Raw genomic sequence first — 20320 nt, 5'->3', positions numbered from 1 at the left:
TATAATGATCTTTTAAAAATGTTGAAATATACTTAAAAACAAAAACAAAACCCCAGAAGCTTTCCTATTAGGTATAGCAAGTAGAGAAAGTAGGATAAAACTTGGTTTTTATATGCGACAACAGCGGCAAGAATGTTATTACAGTGGTGCCTCGCAAGACGAAAAGAATCCGTTCTGTGATTCTCTTCGTCTAGCGGTTTTTTCGTCTTGCGAAGCAAGCCCATTGAAGGATTAGCGGATTAGCGGCTTATCTGCTGATTGGATCAGCTGATAAGCGGCTTAGCGGCTTAGAAAAGGGGGGGGGAGAGAAAAAAAACCAGCAGGAACTCGCAAGACATTGTCGTCTTGCGAAGCAAGCCCATAGGAAATTTGTTTTGCGAAGCACCTCCAAAACGGAAAACTCTTTCGTCTAGTGAGTTTTCCGTCTTGCGAGGCATTCGTCTTGCGGGGCACCACTGTAGCCCAAAGATGGAAGCAAGAAGATGTAACAACGAAAGAAAAGTGGCAGATGGAATTAATGGACTGTGCAGAATTGGTGAAACTGACGGGAAAAAATCCGGAACCAACAGGACAAGGCTTTCCAGAAAGACTGGAACAAATTCATGTTATATATGAAGGACAACTGTAAACAATTAACATCGCTAGTAAGGTTACAGGAAGCTTTGTAAGGATAAATTTATTACTTATTGTAGTTAAGTAAGGAATTATGTAAGGGTAAGATTTAGCAGGAATAAGAAATAGAGGAAAATGCAAGGTATAGAGTTTAAGTTTGAAAACCACTAGTCAGGGAGGAGGGAAAGTTACTGGCTCATGGAGCCAAATGTTTTATTTTTGGGGGAAAGGCTGTTATGATGTTACGCAAAGAAAATAGATGTAAAAACCAATACAAATTATTTGAAAGAAGAAGGAAAAACTGCACTCTTCCCCCCGCAACCCCCATCCAAGAAAGACATGTAGGAAACAAGAGTACCACCAGAACAGACGCACAGGTGCTGCTGCTTTTAATTCCAAGAGAAATCGGAGGAATGGGCTATGCCAGGAGGAGAATCAACTTTTTCCAAAGCTCCTGTGCTAAGCCTTCCACCATCTAGTGGCTTCCACATGTTTTCCATCTAATCTCCCATCAGTCCCAGTTTGGGTCCACTGCAGCTAGACTGTAGCCAACTGGGAGCGTAGAGCCATCTGCTTGTCTTCTGCCCCTCCATCCCCTCCATTCTTGAAGGCTTCTGGAGAGGGAGAGGTGGAAGCGCCACAACTAAGGCAAAGAAAGGTGAGCGTTCCCTTTCACAAGTTATCGTAGTCGTCGTCTTCCTCGTGCTTCCTCTTCAAAGTGTTCGCCTCGCCAGAGCTGCCCTGAGACGACACCATGTTGGTGGTGATGAGGATGTTTTTGGACCCAATCAGGGAGGGGTTAATCAGCACATTCTGGACCGTGGGGGTAGTTGGAGTTGCTGAGGAGGAGAAAGGGAAGAATATTTGTTAGATATTTATACTGCCTGTCTGCATGCCAAAAATCAAGAATGATCAATAGATGGATACAGGGAGGGAGGGAGGGATAGCTAGCTAGCTAGCTAGATAGATAGATAGACAGACAGACAGACAGACAGACAAAGCTGGGGGGAAATATGGGAGAAATGTACATTGATAATGTTGTGTATAAGAATAAAAGAAAATTATTGTAAATTAGTCTGGAGATGGTATTTAACACCTGTCAGATTAAATCAAATAAACAAGGAATATTCAGTGCTATGTTGGAGGGGATGCCAGGAAACAGGGAATTACGTTCTCATGTGGTGGGGGTGTAAATATGTACAATTATTTTGGCAAAGGGTGTTTAAGGAGATGACAGAAACCACTGGGTTAAAGCTGATCAAATGTCCAGAGGTAGCATTATTACCGATTTATGATGGGGCGGACGGTTCGCAGGCTACGAAGGAGTCGCTCACAAATTTATTGGCCGCTGCACGAATTATTATAGCTAGGAAGTGGAAGGAGCAAGCAGGATTCCCCCCAAAATAGGCTAAAGGCAATTAGTATTTCATCCAGCGGAGCTTTACAGCTACTGAAAGCAAATGAGCATAATAGTCACAAATCCAATACAATCAGGATTGGCACTGTCCATAAGAAATCCAGTTGCAGCAGCAGACTTACCGTATTTTTGGCTCTATAAGACTCACCTTTTCCCTCCTAAAAAGTAAGGGGAAATGTGTGCGTCTTATGGAGCGAATGCAGGCTGCGCAGCTATCCCAGAAGCCAGAACAGCAAGAGGGATCGCTGCTTTCGCTGTTCTGGCTTCTGGGATTCAGAATATTTTTTTTCTTCTTTTCCTCCTCCAAAAACTAGGTGTGTCTTGTGGTGTGGTGCGTCTTATAGAGCGAAAAGTTCAAGTTTTCACGTTTTATTGCGGCCAAAGCCAGTGACACTAAACACCACAAGATCAAACAACAAGAAATCAACGACAACCTCAGAGAAAGGGGGGGGGGAAGGTTACACAAGGGAACTTTGCAGTGTGCCATTCGACAGAAGAGATTTACGCTTCCTAATTACTAAAGTCCAAAATTTAGCCACCTCATATGATATTGAGCTTGAGGAATCTTCCAGGAGGTATTTTCGAAGAATTTCGGGGGAGGATTCCAAATAATATTGAAGGGGTATAAATTTTGATAGAAGCGGTAAAATGAGTTGAACTCGTTCTTCACTATAAAATTCGCAAAATAGAAGAATCGCTTCTCGGCCTTTTGGCTAAGATCAAGTGTAGTGTATAGAACGAAAAATACGGTACTTTGCTGCTTCGCTTTTTATCTGTTTCCAGGCCTCATAAGTACGTTGAGAGTCTGACTTCTGGATCAGACCACTGGTGCATCTCATCGAGCACCCTGTTCTCCCAGTGGCCAACTGGTTTCCTATGGCAAACCAGCTAGCAGGACCTGGACACAACTGTACCCTCCGCTCTTGTGCCTCCAAGCAGCTAGCATTGAAGAGGAGACACAAGCACACCTCTTTCCTCCCTGAATTTGCCTAACCCTCTTTCAAAGCCATCTTGGTTGTTGGTCATCACCACCACCTGTGGGAACAAGTGTCAGTTTGCATTTCTTGGCACGGGAAATATTGATATTCCAGGCAATCAAAGGAAAGTATTCCTCTATGCAACAACAGCTGCCAGGATGCTCATAGCAAAAAAGCTGAAGGGGGGGGATCTCATCAATAAAAGAATGGCAAATTAAACTTTGTGAATATATAAACTTGGCAAGATTTACAGCATTCTTAAGGGGACAATAGGACCAAAAATCAGCAGAAGAACGTGATTGTGTCAAAATATACATGAAAAAAACATTGTTCTGGAGTAAATATATCGGTATGTAATGAATGAAGCTTTGTAGGGTTAAAGAAATTGAAAAAAAGGTGCAAAAGGTATAATGATAGAGGTAATTTACATTAGACACAACAATTCAGAAAGATTAAAAATTCTGAAGTCTCAAAACAGGAAGGAAGTCAATGTGTATGTGTATATGTACGTAAAGTTTGTTATGATGGTATCGTTTTCTTTGTAGGTTTGTTTTTTGTTCTTTTTTGTTTTGTTTTTCCTTTTTGGATTTTATGTTTGTAATTTTTGTTGTAATTTCACACTGAAGATAAAGTAAAATAAAATACTCATCTGATGTGTAGAGATCTTTCCTGTTCTAATTAATTCAAGAGGGTTCTGAGAGCTTTTCTCTGTGTGAAAGAAACAAGCTGAAGGTTTGTTATGTTTTCAGTTATTCCTTCAGAGAAGCAGAGTACAGCTGGCTTAAACTGGTCCTGTTATCTCTTTCTGCCAAGGTCTTGCTGACTATAATAACAAGGCCAGAAGGAGATTGGGTTTCACACTTTCTCTTTCTATCTCTCTTCCTTCTGGTGTGGTGTTTTGTATACAGTGGGTTTTTTTTACAAATAATAATATTTTATTAAATTTCCATTTTATAATATTTAAATACATCATTATTGTTACCTGAATTCTTTGCTCATATGAGCTCATCGACTTCCCTCCCTCCCACCTCATGGTTTCTTCATAATTCATTTCTATATCCTAGCACTGGTACCTCTTCCAATTTACATTTCACTTATTCCAATTATCACAAATTTTGAGGAAATATAAAAAGGCAGTAATCATTGTTACAGGTCTTTTCATGACAACCCTGGTAGCATTGTTAATTGTTCTTCAATTATCCTTCAAATATTGTACAAATTTACTCCAGTCTTTTTGGAAAGCTCCATCACGCTGTTTTTTTATTCTCCCAATCAGCTCTGCCAATTCTGTATATAGTGTTAAGGTTTAGTCTTAGTATAAGTTATTGTAAGTTTAAGTTAAGTCTGCTGCAACTGGATTTCTTATGGGTGGTGCCAATCCTGAATACATTGGATTTGTGACCATTATGCTCATTTGCCTTCAGTAGCAATAAAGCTCTGCTGGATGAAATATTAATTTCCTTTGGTCTATTTTTGGGGGAGCAATGACAAACCTAGACAGCTTCTTAAAAAGCAGAGACATCACCTTGCCAACAAAGGTCTGTATAGTAAAAGCTCTGGTTTTCCCAGTAGTGATGTATGGAAGTGAGAGCCGGACCATAAAGAAGGCAGATCGCTGAAGAATGGTTGCTTTTGAATTATGGTGCTGGAGGAGACTCTTGAGAGTCCCATGGACTGCAAGAAGATCAAACCTCTCCATTCTGAAGGAAATCAGCCCTGAGTGCTCACTGGAAGGACAGATCCTGAAGCTGAGGCTCCAATACTTTGGCCACCTCATGAGAAGAGAAGACTCCCTGGAAAAGACCCTGATGTTGGGAAAGATGGAGGGCACAAGGAGAAGGGGACGACGGAGGACAAGATGGTGGGACAGTGTTCTTGAAGGTACCAGCATGAGTCTGACCAAACTGCGGGAGGCAGTGGAAGACAGGAGGGCCTGGTGTGCTCTGGTCCAGGGGGTCACGAAGAGTCGGACATGACTAAACAACTAAACAACAACATTTTGGGGGGAATCCTGCAACGTGTTTCAAGTTTTTGCTCTGCTAACTGTACGTCGGAGTTCTGCTCTGGATCAATATTGAGTAGAATTAATGACAGAAAGTGCCACAGTTACAGCTGCATGCTTCGCGAAGAAGTACTTTGTTCCTAATCTGCCCTGAATCTTCCAACCTTCAGCTTCAGAGTAAGGAGACCAGCTGGCTCCCTCTATCCAGACTGAGTTAAGGATGCGCCGGAAATATGTTTTGCAGAAGAAACAGCCTTGAGGCAGCTGGGTGAAGAGTAAACACCCTGTTTTTCGTACAGAGGAATGCAGCTCTGATAAGACAGGCATGCTTTTGCTCTGTGAAGGTGACTAAATTTCTAAGCATACGTGAAGTTAAGGCGAGGGACTGCCTCTATAGAAAACCTGTGTACTTTGCAGGCCTGTGGAACCCATGAAACTGGCTTCCGCAACAGCCATTATTCTCAGCCAATAAACTTCCATCAACCTATTTCATCGAGCGTTTCTCAGGACGCGCAGAGCTGCACTTTTTATTATTACTACAGTCAAACCTCGGTTCTTGAACAGCTCCATTTTTGAACATTTTGGCTCCCGAACGCCAAAAACCAGGAAGTAACCGCTCCGGTTTTCAAACGATTTTTGGAAGCCAAACGTGCCTTGAGGCTTCCGTTTTGCGTTTCCCTTTTGCAGGCACGTACAACAGGTAGATCGTGATCTACCGGTAGATCACTGGACGTCTGTGGTAGATCACTGGCTCCCCCCAAAGAAGCTCAACAAGTTTGGCTCCCCTAAAAAAACTTTTGCCCTGCACGTCCCCCCAAAAACGGGGCTTTCCTCCTCCCTAAAAAAAATCAGCAACTTTGATCTGAAACCCCCCCCAAAAAAAGGGGGTAGATCACTGCCAGGAATCAACTCTGTGAATAGATCGCAGTCTCTTGGAAGCTGGCCACCCCTGCCCTATTGTACTGAGGCTTCCGCTTTCAGTTTTTGGTCGTCGGATTTTCAGAAGTCCAGCTGCCTTCCGGAACAGATTACGTTCGACAACCGAGGTTTGATTGTATTATTTATTGAATTTATATACCTGCCTATACCCAGGGGACTTAGGGCGGCCCACAGAATAAAATCAAGATACAGTGGACGCTCGGGTTGCAAATGTGATCCGTGCGGGATGCATGTTCGCAACCTGCAGCATTCGCAACCTGCGCATGCGCAAAGCGCGATTCAGCGCTTCTGCGCATGCGTGAGCGCCGAAACCTGCAAGTAACCCGTTCCGGTACTTCTGGGTTTCGGCGGTCCACAACCCGAAAAAACGCAACCTGAAGCAGCTGTAACCCGAGGTATGACTGTATAAAACCACAAAATACCTAATAAAAATACGAACAACAACCCAATAGCCCACCCCCCATGAAGGTGGCACAGGTATTGGGTTTCGTCCTCTAGCTAGAAAGGGATGTCAGCCTCCACAACAGCTCCTCTGCCTTGGGTTCAAGGGAAGCGAATGGTCTGCCCATCCTTATTCTCAGCAGCGGCTCGTGCCCACTGGGGCTGGCAAGGCAAGAAGCACAGAGACCAGCAGTAGGATGAATCAAAGCCAATGATAAGAAGAACCACCATTTGATCCAGGCATAGGCAAACTCGGCCCTCCAGATGTTTTTCGGACTACAACTCCCATCATCCCTGACCGCTGGTCCTGTTAGCTAGGGATGATGGGAGTTGTAGTCCCAAAACATCTGGAGGGCCGAGTTTGCCTATGCCTGCTCTGACCAGTTGCAGGAAGGGTAGGTGGGGCTAGCTGAAAGCTGGCTGATTGACTGGTCAATGAGCTACTTCAATAATAATAATAATAATAATAATAATAATAATAATAATAATAAAAAAAAATTTTATTTATACCCCGCCCTCCCCGGCCAGAGCTAGGCTCAGGGCGGCTAACACCAGTAAAAATAACAGTAAAAACGTAATAGGGAAAAAGGAAAAATAAAACAATTTAAAATACAGGTTAAAATGCAATTTAAAATGCAGCCTCATTTTAAAAGTAACCCATGGATCACCTAAAGGGAGGGAAACATAAGGGTCAGACTGAGTCCAAACCAAAGGCCAGGCGGAACAGCTCTGTCTTGCAGGCCCTGCGGAAAGAAATCAGATCCTAACAGAACAGCCCCTACCCCTCATTCTTCTCCAGGAGTTTTCCACATAAGGGTGCGAGCTGGAACACGCACAAACAGCCCCCCTCCAAATCTTGCAAATAAAGAGAAGGCACACTTGAGATCAAGGGACGCGGGTGGCACTGTGGGCTAAACCACAGAGCCTAGGACTTGCTGATCCGAAGGTCGCGGTTCGAATCCCCGTGACGGGGTGAGCTCCCGTTGCTTGGTCCCTGCTCCTGCCAACCTGGCAGTTCGAAAGCACGTCAATTGCAAGTAGATAAATTGGTACCGCTCCGGCGGGAAGGTAAACGGCGTTTCCGTGCGCTGCTCTGGTTCGCCAGAAGCGGCTTAGTCCTGCTGGCCACATGACCTGGAAGCTGTACGCTGGCTCCCTCGGCCAGTAAAGTGAGATGAGCGCCGCAACCCCAAAGTCGTCCGCGACTGGACCTAACAGTCAGGGGTCCCTTTACCTTTACCTTACACTTCAGCTCACACTTTTCCCACCCGCCAAAAGGTTCAGCTTTTGTACCGCAGAGTCCCAGTTCCCCTATTCGAGAAAAAGCTTTGCAGCTGTAACACCTGGCGGCGTGGCTTGCTCTCACCTGATTTTACGGAGGTCTGGGAGGTTGGGATCTGCACCGTGAATCTTTGACCGGTCAGAGGCATGGGAGTGCCAACTTTCGTTGAAACCGACACCGTCTGCGCCGAAGGAGTTCCTGAAATTCACAGAACCAGGATTCAGTTTCGAAGCAGCAACCCGTTGTTTTTAAATCCAAGGTGACATATGGAGGTTGCCAGTCAAAAACATGAAGAATAAGGCTCCATCTGTACTATGCATTTAAAGCAGATTATTGCTTAACAGTCATGGCTTCCCCCAGGAACTGCTGTTTACCTCTCACCCCTCTTCTCTTGCTATCTGTGTTTTATCAGTCGTCTTCTTATTTTGACTATCATCAAACAGCCATAGGACACATTGAAAATATACATTTAGAGCATGATGGTGCCACGTTATAATGGCTTCTTCCCCAAAGGATTCTGGGAGCTGTGGTTTGTTAAGGGTGCTGAGAACTGTTTGTTGTTGTTTAGTCGTGTCCGACTCCTAATCCCCTCACAGAACTACAATTCCCAGAGTGGTTTAACCTCTTCTTAGGAAGCTCTGGGAATTACCGCATTTTTCGCTCCATAAGACGCACCAGACCATAAGACGCAACTAGTTTTTGGAGGAGGAAAACAAGGAAAAAAATATTCTGAATCTCAGAAGCCAGAACAGCAAGAGGGATCGCTACGCAGTGAAAGCAGCGATCTCTCTTGCTGTTCTGGCTTCTGGGATAGCTGCGCAGCCTGCATTCGCTCCATAAGACGCACACACATTACTTTTTAGGAGGGAAAAAGTGAGTCTTATAGAGAAAAAATACAGTATATTGCCGTGAAGGAAATAAGGGCTACTAAACAACTCTCAGCAACAAACTACGCTTCCCAGGATTCTCTGAGGGAAGCCATGGCTGTTTAAAATGGAGTAAGAGCGCTTTAAATGTATAATTATTTATTATTTATACCCCACCCTTTTGAATTCTGGTGCTGGAGGAGACTCTTGAGAGTCCCATGGACTGCAAGAAGATCAAACCTCTCCATTCTGAAGGAAATCAGCCCTGAGCGCTCACTGGAAGGACAGATCCTGAAGCTGAGGCTCCAATACTTTGGTCACCTCATGAGAAGAGAAGACTCCCTGGAAAAGACCCTGATGTTGGGAAAGATGGAGGGCACAAGGAGAAGGGGACGACAGAGGATGAGATGGTGGGACAGTGTTCTCGAAGCGACCAGCATGAGTTTGACCAAACTGCGGGAGGCAGTGGAAGACAGGAGGGCCTGGCGTGCTCTGGTCCAGGGGGCCACGAAGAGTCGGACACAACTAAACAACAACAACCCCAGCCACCTGGCTGGGTTTCCCCCAGCCAGCCATTCTGTGCTGCTCCCAACAGAATATTAAAAACACAACAAAACATCAAACATTAAACACTTCCCTAAACAGGGCTGCCTTCAGATGTCTTCTAAAAGTCAGGTAGCCTTCGATAGAATCAGAAGCTGAAACTTGCCTAACGTCGGCGTGCTTGGCCTGCTGGTGACGGCGCCGACGCTCAGTCGTGGCACCGTGATCCGTGCCGCAGAGGAAGTCAGCTGGAACGAAGCAGCACCCAATTAATAGGTCATTCAGGGTCACTGGCTCAGAAAACGGCCTGTTTTAAAAGGGAGGGCCGTGCAGTAATACTGTGTCATGGGCTGGTTGGATGCGGAGGGATGGTGGAAGGAAACCCCAAGGGGGAAAAGGCTCAGAGACCGGGAACGGTGGTGAGATGACGATGAGCAGACAAAGGAAGAAGATGTTAACGGACTGGCATAACAAACGACAAGAATTTGCTGAAATGGCGCAGTTGACAAACAGCCCGAGAGGCAACTCAAAACAAAAATTTATGGGATAGATATAAGACAAATGTTCAGAAATAGAGTAAAGGTTCGCTATCTATGCTAGCATTCGAGTGACGTTGGAGAGGAATTGAGTTGAGAAATAAGATTAAGATATAGGAATGCATTAGATATAATGTAAAGAAATATATAATAATAAGTGTACATTCATTTGTAAAAAAGGAATATACAACGGGATAGACAGGAAGTCCAAAGTGTTGGTACATATATGATTTTGGAACAGCTTTGTCTGTTTTTTCTTTCTTTAGGTACACAAATTTGGTATATAAATTTTGTATACACGTAGAAAATTATATTATAATATGCCCTGTAATGTAATATGATAATGTATGCATATGTGACATAAGAACATTAATTAAAAGGGGGGGAAGACAGAGGAAGAAGACTGGGAGGAGGAGATGTCGGAGGCTGGAGAGGCTACAGGGTTCAGTGAGTGGGGAGAGTGTGTGGCAGACAGACTCTTCATTTTGGGTAGGCTCCTTACCTTCTTCTGAAAAGACTTCAGCCTGTAATTTGGCGCTGTGAGGCAGTATCTATCCGGCGGCAACCTCGGGCCCGAGTACGGCTTTATCAGAGGCAATGGCGTTTGGTTCTTCTGTCTCGCAATATCTAGCAAAAACTTTTTCCAAGAAAAAAAGAACTAATAAGAACACAGGAAGGTACCTTGAATACCAAGTCAGCCCATTGGTCCAGCAAGCTCAGTATTGGGCTCTCTGATTCGAAGCAGCAGCTCTCTAGGGCCGGCATAGGCAAACTGGGCCCTCCAGATGTTTTGGGACTACATCTCCCATCATCCCTGACCACTGGTCCTGTTCGCTACGGATGATGGGAGTTGTAGTCTCAAAACATCTGGAGGGCCCAGTTTGCCTATCCTTGCTCTAGGGTTTCAGGCCAGGATCTCAACCAGCCAGACCTGGAAGAGATGCCAAAGATTAAGTTTAAGACCTTCTGCATGCAAAACAGGAGCTCTACAGCTAAGCTGCTCTCAAATTCCTCCTCAGCACCCACCACACTGGTGAAGGGGGAAATCACAAAGTGCTGGTCCACATCTAGGCCACATTGACAGCGTACAGCGATACCTCAGGTTAAGTACTTAATTCATTCTGGAGGTCCGTTCTTAACCTGAAACTGTTCTTAACCTGAAGCACCACTTTAGCTAATGGGGCCTCCCGCTGCCGCCACACGATTTCTGTTCTCATCCTGAAGCAAAGTTCTTGACCTGAAGCACTATTTCTGGGTTAGCGGAGTCTGTAACCTGAAGCGTATGTAACCTGAGGTACCACTGTACGTTTAAAGCACATCAAACAGCCATAATTCCGCCAAAGAATTCTGGGAGCTGAAGTTTGTTAAGTACGTAAGAATCATAGAACTGCAGAGTTGGATCCAGGAACCCACGAATCATCTAGTCCAAATCCCCTTGCAATGCAGGAATAGGAAGGTGGCCCAAACGGGAATCGAACCCATGACCTTGGCGTTACCAGCACCACGTTCTTTTCCCCCCAAAAAAGATATTTATTAAAGTTTTTAAAATATAACAATGAAAATGAAAAATAAAAAGAAACAAAATGCAAAATACAACATAAAAACAATTTAAAAAACCAAATAATCTTCCATAACATATCTTGCTTATGCTTATTTCCCCAGACCTCCTCATACCTCCCTTCTTTGTATTCCACTTCAATTTGTTAGTTCAGCAAATCCTTACCATTAAGCTTTTACCCATTTGTAAACCTTTTTTCCGTATCTCCTAAAGCATTACAGCTGGAAACCCCTTAGTTTCTATCCAACATCCTTCTAACACTCATTAATTTTACAATATTTCTGTAAATAGTCTTTAAATTTCTTCCAGTCTTCTTTCACCAACTATTCTCCCACGTTCTAACCAACTGAGCTAACTCTTGGCCTTGAGGGTGCTGAGTTGTTAAGATGCCCCTATTCCCCTCACAGAGCTATTACCGTATTTTTCGTCCCATAGGACGCACCTAGTTTTTTTGGGGGGAAATAAAGGGGGAGGGAAATTCCTTTATTTTTCCCCCAAAAGCAGGTCAGGGAAACCGAACCAGGTCGAGGAACAGCGGGATGGCGGCGCTACGCCTCCCTGCTGTCCCCCGAGCTTGTGGGGCTGGCCGATGTCTGCCCTGCGCGGGGGGCGCTCTGCATCAGGGCGCCCCCCCTGCGTGGCGGCGGGCTGCTATCCGCAGCGTGGGGAGCCCTGCGGGAACTCCTGCAAGGCTCCCCACGCTGCGGATGTCTGCCCAGCGCGGGGGGCGCTCTGCTTCAGGGCGCCCCTCGCGCTGGGCGGCAGGCTGCTATCCACAGCGTGGGGAGCCTTGCGGGGAACTCCCGTAGGGCTGCGGATGGGTTCCTGAAGCCTGGAGAGTGAGAGGGGTCGGTGCACACTCTCGCTCTCCAAGCTTCAGCAAAAGCCTGCATTCACCCCATAGGACGCACCCAGATTTCCCCTTCATTTTTGGAGGGGAAAAAGTGTGTCCTATAGGACGAAAAATACGGTATTTGAAAACTGTATCTCTTGAAAACTGAGAGGGGGGAAAGAGCTCTCCAAAGAACTCAGCGTTCTTAACAAACTGCACCTCCCAGAATTCTTTGAGGGGGAAGTCAACACTGTTTAAAGTGCTATCGCATTGCGTTAAATGCAAGGTGTGGATGGGGCCTTAGCCTCTCTTATCCTTAGTCTCTCCCTGCTACCTTTTATTTGCTTAGATATTGTTTACCTGCCACCTTCCTTCCATAATAGGACCCAGAATTATATATATGTGGCTCCCAAGTGATCTACCCAGGTACTTCCAACCGGCTTAGTTGAGCAAGGCGATGGCCTTGCTTGACTTCCAAACACAACCCAGCGCCCTGTCTACCCTGCTCACGTTAAATTTGCACAGAGCTATGATCGTGTATAGGGGACGTGGGTGGCGCTGTGGGTTAAACCACAGAGCCTAGGACTTGCCGATCAGAAGGTCGGCGGTTCGAATCCCCACGATGGGGTGAGCTCCCGTTGCTCGGTCCCAGTTCTTGCCAACCTAGAAGTCTGAAAGTACGTCAAAGTGCAAGTAGATAAATAGGTACCACTCCAGCGGGAAGGTAAACGGCGTTTCCGTGCACTGCTCTGGTTCGCCAGAAGTGGCTTAGTCATGCTGGCCACATGACCCGGAAGCTGTACGCCGGCTCCCTTGGCCAATAAAGCGAGATGAGTGCCGCAACCCCAGAGTCGGCCACGACTGGACCTAATGGTCAGGGATCCCTTTACCTTTACCTTTTATGTTCATGTATGGCTATAATAAGAATCCTTCCCTTTCCCCAATACAGTGGCACCTCGGGTTAACATACGCTTCAGGCTTCAGGTTAACATAAGCTTCACGTTTCCTGCTTGGCAGGGGGTTGGACTCGATGGCCCTTGTGGTCTCTTCCAACTCTAGGATTCTATGATTCTAGGTTACAGACTTCGATAACCCAGAAATAGGACCTCGGGTTAAGAACTTTGCTTCAGGATAAGAACAGAAATTGTGATCCGGCGGCGTGGCAGCAGCAGGAGGCCCCATTAGCTAAAGTGGTGCTTCAGATTTAGAACAGTTTCAGGTTAAGAACGGACCTCCGGAACAAATTAAGAACTTAACCCGAGGTACCACTGTCTCACATGATGCTTTAGAAAGTTCCAGAGCCATTGATGTATTAAAACATCACTGATGTATTAATCGCCTTTCAAACTGCCATCTCATGGCCCTTTACAGGCAAGGTAATAATAATAATAATAATAATAATAATAATAATAATAATAATAACAACAACAACAACAACAGTTAAAGGATAATTAAAAAGAGTTAAAACATACATCTCTGGGTGGCGGTGAAGTGAATGACTGGTCTGTCCTGCACTGGATAGCTAGCCTCACATCATCTGCGTCGACGCTCGACTTCTTCGCGTGACTGGAATAAATTTTGGCATCTTCCAAGATGGTTGTCACATATCCTGTAAGGAAGTAAAAGCCAGAATGCAAGAACATTAAGAGCGGCCTGCAGGATCAAGCCAAAGGCTCATTTAGAAGAAGAAGAAGAGTTTGGATTTGATATCCCACTTTATCACTCCCTTTAAGGAGTCTTAAATCGGCTCACAATCTCCTTTTCCCTTCCTCCCCCACAACAAACACTCTGTGAGGTGAGTGGGGCTGAGAGACTCCAGAGAAGTGTGACTGGCCCAAGGTCACCCAGCAGCTGCAGGTGGAGGAGCGGGGAATCGAACCCGGTTCACCAGATTACGAGTGCACCGCTCTTAAACCACTACACCACACTGGCTCTCCATTTAGCCCAGTATCCTGTTCACACAGCAGCCAACAAGGCGCCTCATCTGGGAAACCCATACGCAGGGCCTGAGGACAACACTTGGTGATTCCCAGCAAATCTGTGTTCAGAACAGTGATAGAAACCCAGATATATAAGCTGGGTGCCAAATGGCTCCTTAAACAAGGGCTACAGTTGCCAAAACAGAAGGTCTAGTTGCCATTTTGGGGGCCCGGCGGCTCAAAAACCACATTTTTCAATATGATTTTTTGGTTCCTGAAACTCACTTCTGATTGTTTAGATAATATATAATGGGTAGAATTCCACTGCAATGCACTCTGCGTGGGGCTCCCTTTGAAGGTGACCCGGAAACTACAACTAATCCAGAATGCGGCAGTCAGACTGGGATCTGGAAGCGGCCGCTGAGACGACATAACATTGGTCCTGAAAGACCTACCGGTACATCGGCTCCCAGTACGTTTCCGGGCACAATTCAAAGTGTTGGTGCTGACCTTGAAAGCCCTAAACAGCTCAGGATACCTGTATACCTGAAGGAGCGTCTCCACCCCCATCGTCCGGCACAAAGGGCCTTCTGGCGATTCCCTCCCTACGAGAAGCCAAGTTACAGGGAACCAGGCAGAGGGCCTTCTTGGTGGTGGCGCCCGCCCTGTGGAACGCCCTCCCGTCAGATGTCAAAGAGATAAACAACCACCTGACATTCAGAAGACATCTGAAGGCAGCCCTGTTCAGGGAAGTTTTTAATGTGTGACATTTTAATGTATTTTTAATCTTTGTTGGCCCAGAGTGGCTGGGGAAACCCATGATAAATGATAAATTATTATTATTATTATTATTATTATTATTATTATTATTATTATTATTACAGGATAGGGGATTAGTGTGCGAAAACAGTTGCGACCCAAGGATCCCCAGGCATGCACCTCTAGATGGTGGAGACATCAGGCACCATTCTGGCACCCAGGCATCTTCACTTGGTCGCAAGTGGCAGATAGCCAGGCGCAAAATGTGCCTAGCACCTGGCCCATTCCTAACTGTCAGGGACTGGGCAGAGGAGGAATGGTGGAGATTGCCTCCCCATCCTCACCTTTCCAGGGAGGAGGAGAAAAAAGAATACAGTATAGATTTACAACAGGGGTTTGAGGGGGGTCGCAGCTCAGAAACAGATGAGGGGGGAAGTTGGGAGATCATAGGAGAGCCAGAGCAACACCTAGCTGACACGTTGGCATTAGAAAGCATCCCAGACCCTCCATCTCCCAGAACCCGGCAGGCCTTAAAAGTTGGGGCTACCTTTGAAGGTGATCCGGAAACTGCAATTAATCCAGATTACGGCAGCTAGACTGGTGACTGGGAGCGGCCGCCGGGACCACATAACACCGGTTCTGAGAGATCTGCATTGGCTCCCAGTACATTTCCGAGCACAATTCAAAGTGTTGGTGCTGACCTTGAAAGCCCTAAACGGCCTCGGTCCTGTATACCTGAAGGAGCGTCTCCACCCCCCATCGTTCAGCCCGGACACTGAGGTCCAGCTCCGAGGGCCTTCTGGCGGTTCCCTCCCTGAGAGAAGTGAGGTTACAGGGAACCAGGCAGAGGGCCTTCTCGGTGGTGGCCCCCACCTTGTGGAACACCCTCCCTTCAGATGTGAAGGAAATAAGCAGCTATCCTATCTTTAAAAGACATTTGAAGGCAGCCCTGTTCAGGGAAGTTTTCAATATTTAATGCTGTATTGTTTTTAACATTTGATTGGGAGCTGCCCAGAGTGGCTGGGGAAACTCAGCCAGGTGGGCGGGGTATAAATAATAAATTATTATTATTATTATTCCTACCTGGCGGGGGCAAATTGACCCAAACCTTTGACATGGAGGCAACATTTTGTTTAATTTAAAACAAAAACAAAAAACCCCACACAGCATGGAGACAACTTACTATATGCAAACTCCAGCATCTGATTTATAACCCGTGGCTCATATTCCGTGATCCCCATGTCTTTCAGGATCTGGGCCATCACCTGTGCAAACCGAGAGAGCAGAAGGGCGCGTGAGAGGCAAGCAGGAAATGCAACCGTTTCCCTTGCAGCTGCAGCCCCTGCAAGCCCAGGGGGTGGGGGTCCCCGGCAGCCCCTCTCCGCTCTCCCCGCCTCCCCTCCCAACCCCACACCTGAGCGTCTTTGGGCGCGCTCTTGGGCGACGCCATCTTCACCGCCTCCATCGCCGCCATCGCTCCCAGGCGGTGGCGGAGGGGGGTGGAAAGAGCAGCTGCAGCTCACTGGGCATGCGCGCCCCCTGTGCGCATGCGCAGTAAAGGAAGCGAAGCGAGGGCCTGGCAGTATCTCCCTCTTACGATTGCCCGATTGGCTCGTTGACTATAGAGGGGTTGCTGGGATTTTTTTTCAAAGACTAGCGCCTCCTCCGTCCGGAGGCGGCACTTCCGGGTTTCCTTTGACAATGTCATTTTAACTGTAGCCGCGAAAGAATCACTCGCGTTGATTAAGGAGCAATGGAAGAAATTCTAGATTGCGGCTGCGATTTCACTTAAGTGGCAGCAACAACACTCTGCTTCCTTCCTCCCTTGGAGATTTCTATGTTTTAGCTGACATTCCTGCCATTGCAGGGGGCTGGACTAGAGGACCCTGAGGGTTCCCTTCCATCCCTGCAATTCTGAAAAAATGCGGTGAAAATAAGCTCAGGAGTCCACGTTTATTTTCTGCCTCGGGTTTTATTTATTTTCTTTTTTTAACAAAAAAAATTATTGGTTTTCACAAAATTATAAACAAACACATAAGACAAGCAAACATAACTCATAACCTTATTAAAAATTACACTTATTAACATTGTTAAGTGACTTCCTCGCTTCCCCTTGGTTGAATTTCATTGCATGTCCTTTTAACGGTTTTCCAAATCACAGTTCTTATAAAGTTTAACTTGAACATTAACATCCTTAGATCTTTTCATTATGAATTTAAACATAATAATTCATCACTTAACTTAAATAAAATCCTAAGTATCTGCAAACTGTTTTCAGTTAATTTAACTTAACATATTTAACTAAATAATCATTAAATTTAATCCAATCTTCCTGATACTCCTCCTCCTTCTGGTCACGGACTCTTCCGGTTAGATCAGCTAGCTCCGAAAAATGCATCATCTTCATCTGCCATTCTTCCACCATTGGTAGATCTTGCATTTTCCACTTTTTGGCTAGTAAAATTCGAGCAGCAGTTGTAGCATACAAAAATAATTTAACATCTTTCTTGGGCAATTCCAAGCCTGTTCTTCCAAGAAGGCCTCTGGTTTCTTTATAAATGTACATTTCAACATTATTTTTTCAATTCATTATAAATCTTTTCCCAGAAGTCTTTCACCTTGGGACAGGTCCACCACATATGATAAAAGGTTCCTTCCTTTTCTTTACATTTCCCACATAGATTGTCACAGTTATGATATATCATTGCTAATTTTACAGGAGTCTCGGGAGTTTGGGTTTGCGTGTGTGTTCACGTGTGCTTCTCAGCATTCAGATGTCACCCTGCCCAGGTCAATGTAACCCCTAGCTAGGTCCGTATAGTTAAAGCTCTGGTTTTCCCAGTCGTGATGTATGGAAGTGAGAGCTGGACAATAAAAAAGGCTGATCGCCGAAGAATGGATGCTTTTGAATTCTGGTGCTGGAGGAGACTCTTGAGAGTCCCATGGACTGCAAGAAGATCAAACCTCTCCATTCTGAAGGAAATCAGCCCTGAGTGCTCACTGGAAGGACAGATCCTGAAGCTGAGGCTCCAAGACTTTGGCCACCTCATGAGAAGAGAAGACTCCCTGGAAAAGACCCTGATGTTGGGAAAGATGGAGGGCACAAGGAGAAGGGGACGACAGAGGACGAGATGGCGGGACAGTGTTCTCGGAGCTACCAGCATGGGTTTGACCAAACTGCGGGAGGCAGTGGAAGACAGGAGTGCCTGGTGTGCTCTGGTCCAGGGGGTCACGAAGAGTCGGACACGACTAAACGACTAAACAACAACAGCTAGGTGATGGTTAGAGTCTTAGACTAGGACCTTGGGTAGAAGAAGAGACTTTGGATCCCTCATTGGCTGTGGAGCTCACTGTCTTCCCCTGGGGACCAGTCCCTGCCTCTCAGCCTAGCCCAGCTCACAGGACTGTTGTGAGAACGACGTGGGGAGGAGGAGGGCAACCGTGTACCCCACCATCCTGTGCCCCTCGGAAGACAAAAGAGACAGGGCCGTACGACAACCCTGCAATGTAGCCCATTATTCCCATATCGTAGACCAGGCACCCCCAAACTCAGCCCTCCAGATGTTTTGGGACTACAATTCCCATCATCCCTGACCACTGGTCCTGTTAGCTAGGGATGATGGGAGTTGTAGTCTGAAAAACATCTGGAGGGCCGAGTTTGGGGATGCCTGTCGTAGACGAAAGGTAGGCGAGAGCCAAGAGGTGTGCTTACAACCCTGCAGTGCAGTCCATGTGTCCCGCCCGGGTCTCCCCTGCTTGGAGCAGAGCTGGGGAACCTGCAGGGCTTAGACTCCCAGCTTCCACCAGTCCCAGCTGGTTGAACGGCCAGTGGCCTGGAGGTGGAGGGGTTTGCCTCCCAAGAGGAACCCTGCAGGTCAGCCTTTTGAAAATGCTGCGCTGGGAATCGCACCATCCGACACCTTGCAGAAGATAATAATAATAATAATAATAATAATAATAATAATAATAATAATAATAATAATACTATCTTCTGCAAAGAGTTGGATGATGCGTCGTCTGAACGCAGCCTGAAACCTATCCCTGTGATTCCCAGCGCAGCATTTAATAATAATAATAATAATAATAATAATAATAATAATAATAATAATAAATATTATTATCTTCTGCAAAGAGTCAGATGGTGCGTCGTCTGAACGCAGCCTGAAACCTATCAGTGTGATTCTCAGTGTAGTATTTAATAATAATAATAACAAATAATAAATAATATTATTATCTTCTGCAAAGAGTCAGATGGTGCGTCGTCTGAACGCAGCCTGAAACCTATCAGTGTGATTCCCAGCGCAGCATTTAATAATAATAATAATAATAATAATAATAATGATGATGATGATGATGATGATGCAAAAGTGGTGGATGCCAAACAGCAAAAACTTGGCTCTTTGGAAACCAGCGTGCAGGAGCGGGGTTTGCAGCAACCGGAGACTGGGAGGGCTTCGAACAGGGCGAGAGCTGACCTCCGGGGTCTTGCAGGCGGAGGGGAAGGAAGGAGAGAACCGTTGCAAAGCCCGGCTCGCCGAGAAGCAAAAGGGAGCCGGGCTGCAGCTGCCGTTCTCTCTGCATCGCGACGCTTTAACGTGGGGATGTGAACTCCAGTCGAACGCAGTGGGGCTTCCGAGTCTAAAAAAACACGCGCGATCGCGGTTGCAATTCCTCGAAAGGAGAGCGGAGGGTGGGATCCTGTTAACTGTTGGAACTCCAAATTGCGGGCTTGGGTTTATTTATTATTATTAGTAGTAGTATTTTTTACAAAGCAACATTTTACTTTTGTGGTGGTAAAAAAAAAGTCACATTTTACGGATAAAATGCAGAACCCTGAAATACTGACACATTCTCTTATCCTGCACAATGCTGAGGTTAAATTTAAAACTGCAATTAAAAATGTACCAAAAAAATTTTTTAACCCACAAAGCTTCTAAAAAAGGAACCTGCAGGCTTTTCCTTTTGTGGAATGTTAAAAAAGTTAGCCTAACTAAAGAAAACAGTAGACTTCTTGTGAAAGTTTTGAAGAAATATGGATCAGTTCATTTTATTTGGGAATTCAAGCGGGCGTGGGTTTATGTCAGTGCTTCGGCCAGCAAAGACAGTCTCTTTCCGAGCAGCCCAAGGGAACGCAGCACTTTGATGAAATCGGGGTCAATCAATCCATAATTCAAAATAGAATCAAAACAAAAAAACAAACTGTTGCATTGGCCGGGAATCGAACCCGGGCCTCCCGCGTGGCAGGCGAGAATTCTACCACTGAACCACCAATGCAGGCACGAGCTGAGGTTTTTTGCAGGGATGCATGTGCACATCATGCCGGACGCTTCTGGTTGTGTCTACGCAAGAGCATCCTTGCTAATTGCAGTAATTAAAAAGAGTTGCTGCATAAAAGTTGTGCATGCAAATGCATTGGTGGTTCAGTGGTAGAATTCTCGCCTGCCACGCGGGAGGCCCGGGTTCGATTCCCGGCCAATGCAAGAAGCTTCTTTTTTGCTGCACCCCCAACCCCCCCCCCCCACCTAGGAAAGGGGTCCAATGTTCCGCAGTTGCAAAAGCAAATACTACTCTCCTGGCATAAGCTTTCTGTGCACCACCATCAATTTCGTCAGGTGCATGCATACTGCTGGCTTGTGC

General features: G+C 45.9%; 1 protein-coding gene across 1 annotated transcript; it reads right to left on the bottom strand.

The window, feature by feature from the left end:
- Positions 1–984: 984 nt before the first annotated feature.
- On the bottom strand, positions 985–16217 carry LOC309518073 (transcription initiation factor TFIID subunit 9-like). Its single transcript, XM_082197892.1, has 7 exons — positions 16098–16217; positions 15867–15948; positions 13478–13614; positions 10118–10252; positions 9246–9327; positions 7755–7868; positions 985–1451 (listed from the first exon to the last, which is right to left on the bottom strand). Exons 1-7 carry the CDS (start codon positions 16155–16157, stop codon positions 1285–1287), a joined length of 777 nt encoding a protein of 258 aa, XP_082054018.1. The 5' UTR covers positions 16158–16217; the 3' UTR covers positions 985–1284.
- Between the last annotated feature and the right edge of the window lie 4103 nt (positions 16218–20320).

The sequence above is a fragment of the Podarcis vaucheri genome (genome assembly GCF_965113315.1).
Source record: "Podarcis vaucheri genome assembly, chromosome: 13".
In the NCBI taxonomy this organism is placed as follows: domain Eukaryota; kingdom Metazoa; phylum Chordata; class Lepidosauria; order Squamata; family Lacertidae; genus Podarcis; species Podarcis vaucheri.
The sequence above is the reverse complement of the archived record's forward strand: the minus strand, read 5'-3'. Positions and strand labels throughout refer to the sequence as shown.

Bases quoted from the DNA above. Each gene is read 5' to 3' on its own strand.
- LOC309518073 (XM_082197892.1), bottom strand. From the start codon at position 16,157: ATGGCGGCGATGGAGGCGGTGAAGATGGCGTCGCCCAAGAGCGCGCCC. The intron at 9,328-10,117 runs GTAAGGAGCCTA...GCTTCGTTCCAG, and splicing joins TGAAGTCTTTTCAGAAGAAG to CTGACTTCCTCTGCGGCACG. The intron at 1,452-7,754 runs GTGAGAGCAAGC...TCTCCTCCTCAG, and splicing joins CCAGACCTCCGTAAAATCAG to CAACTCCAACTACCCCCACG.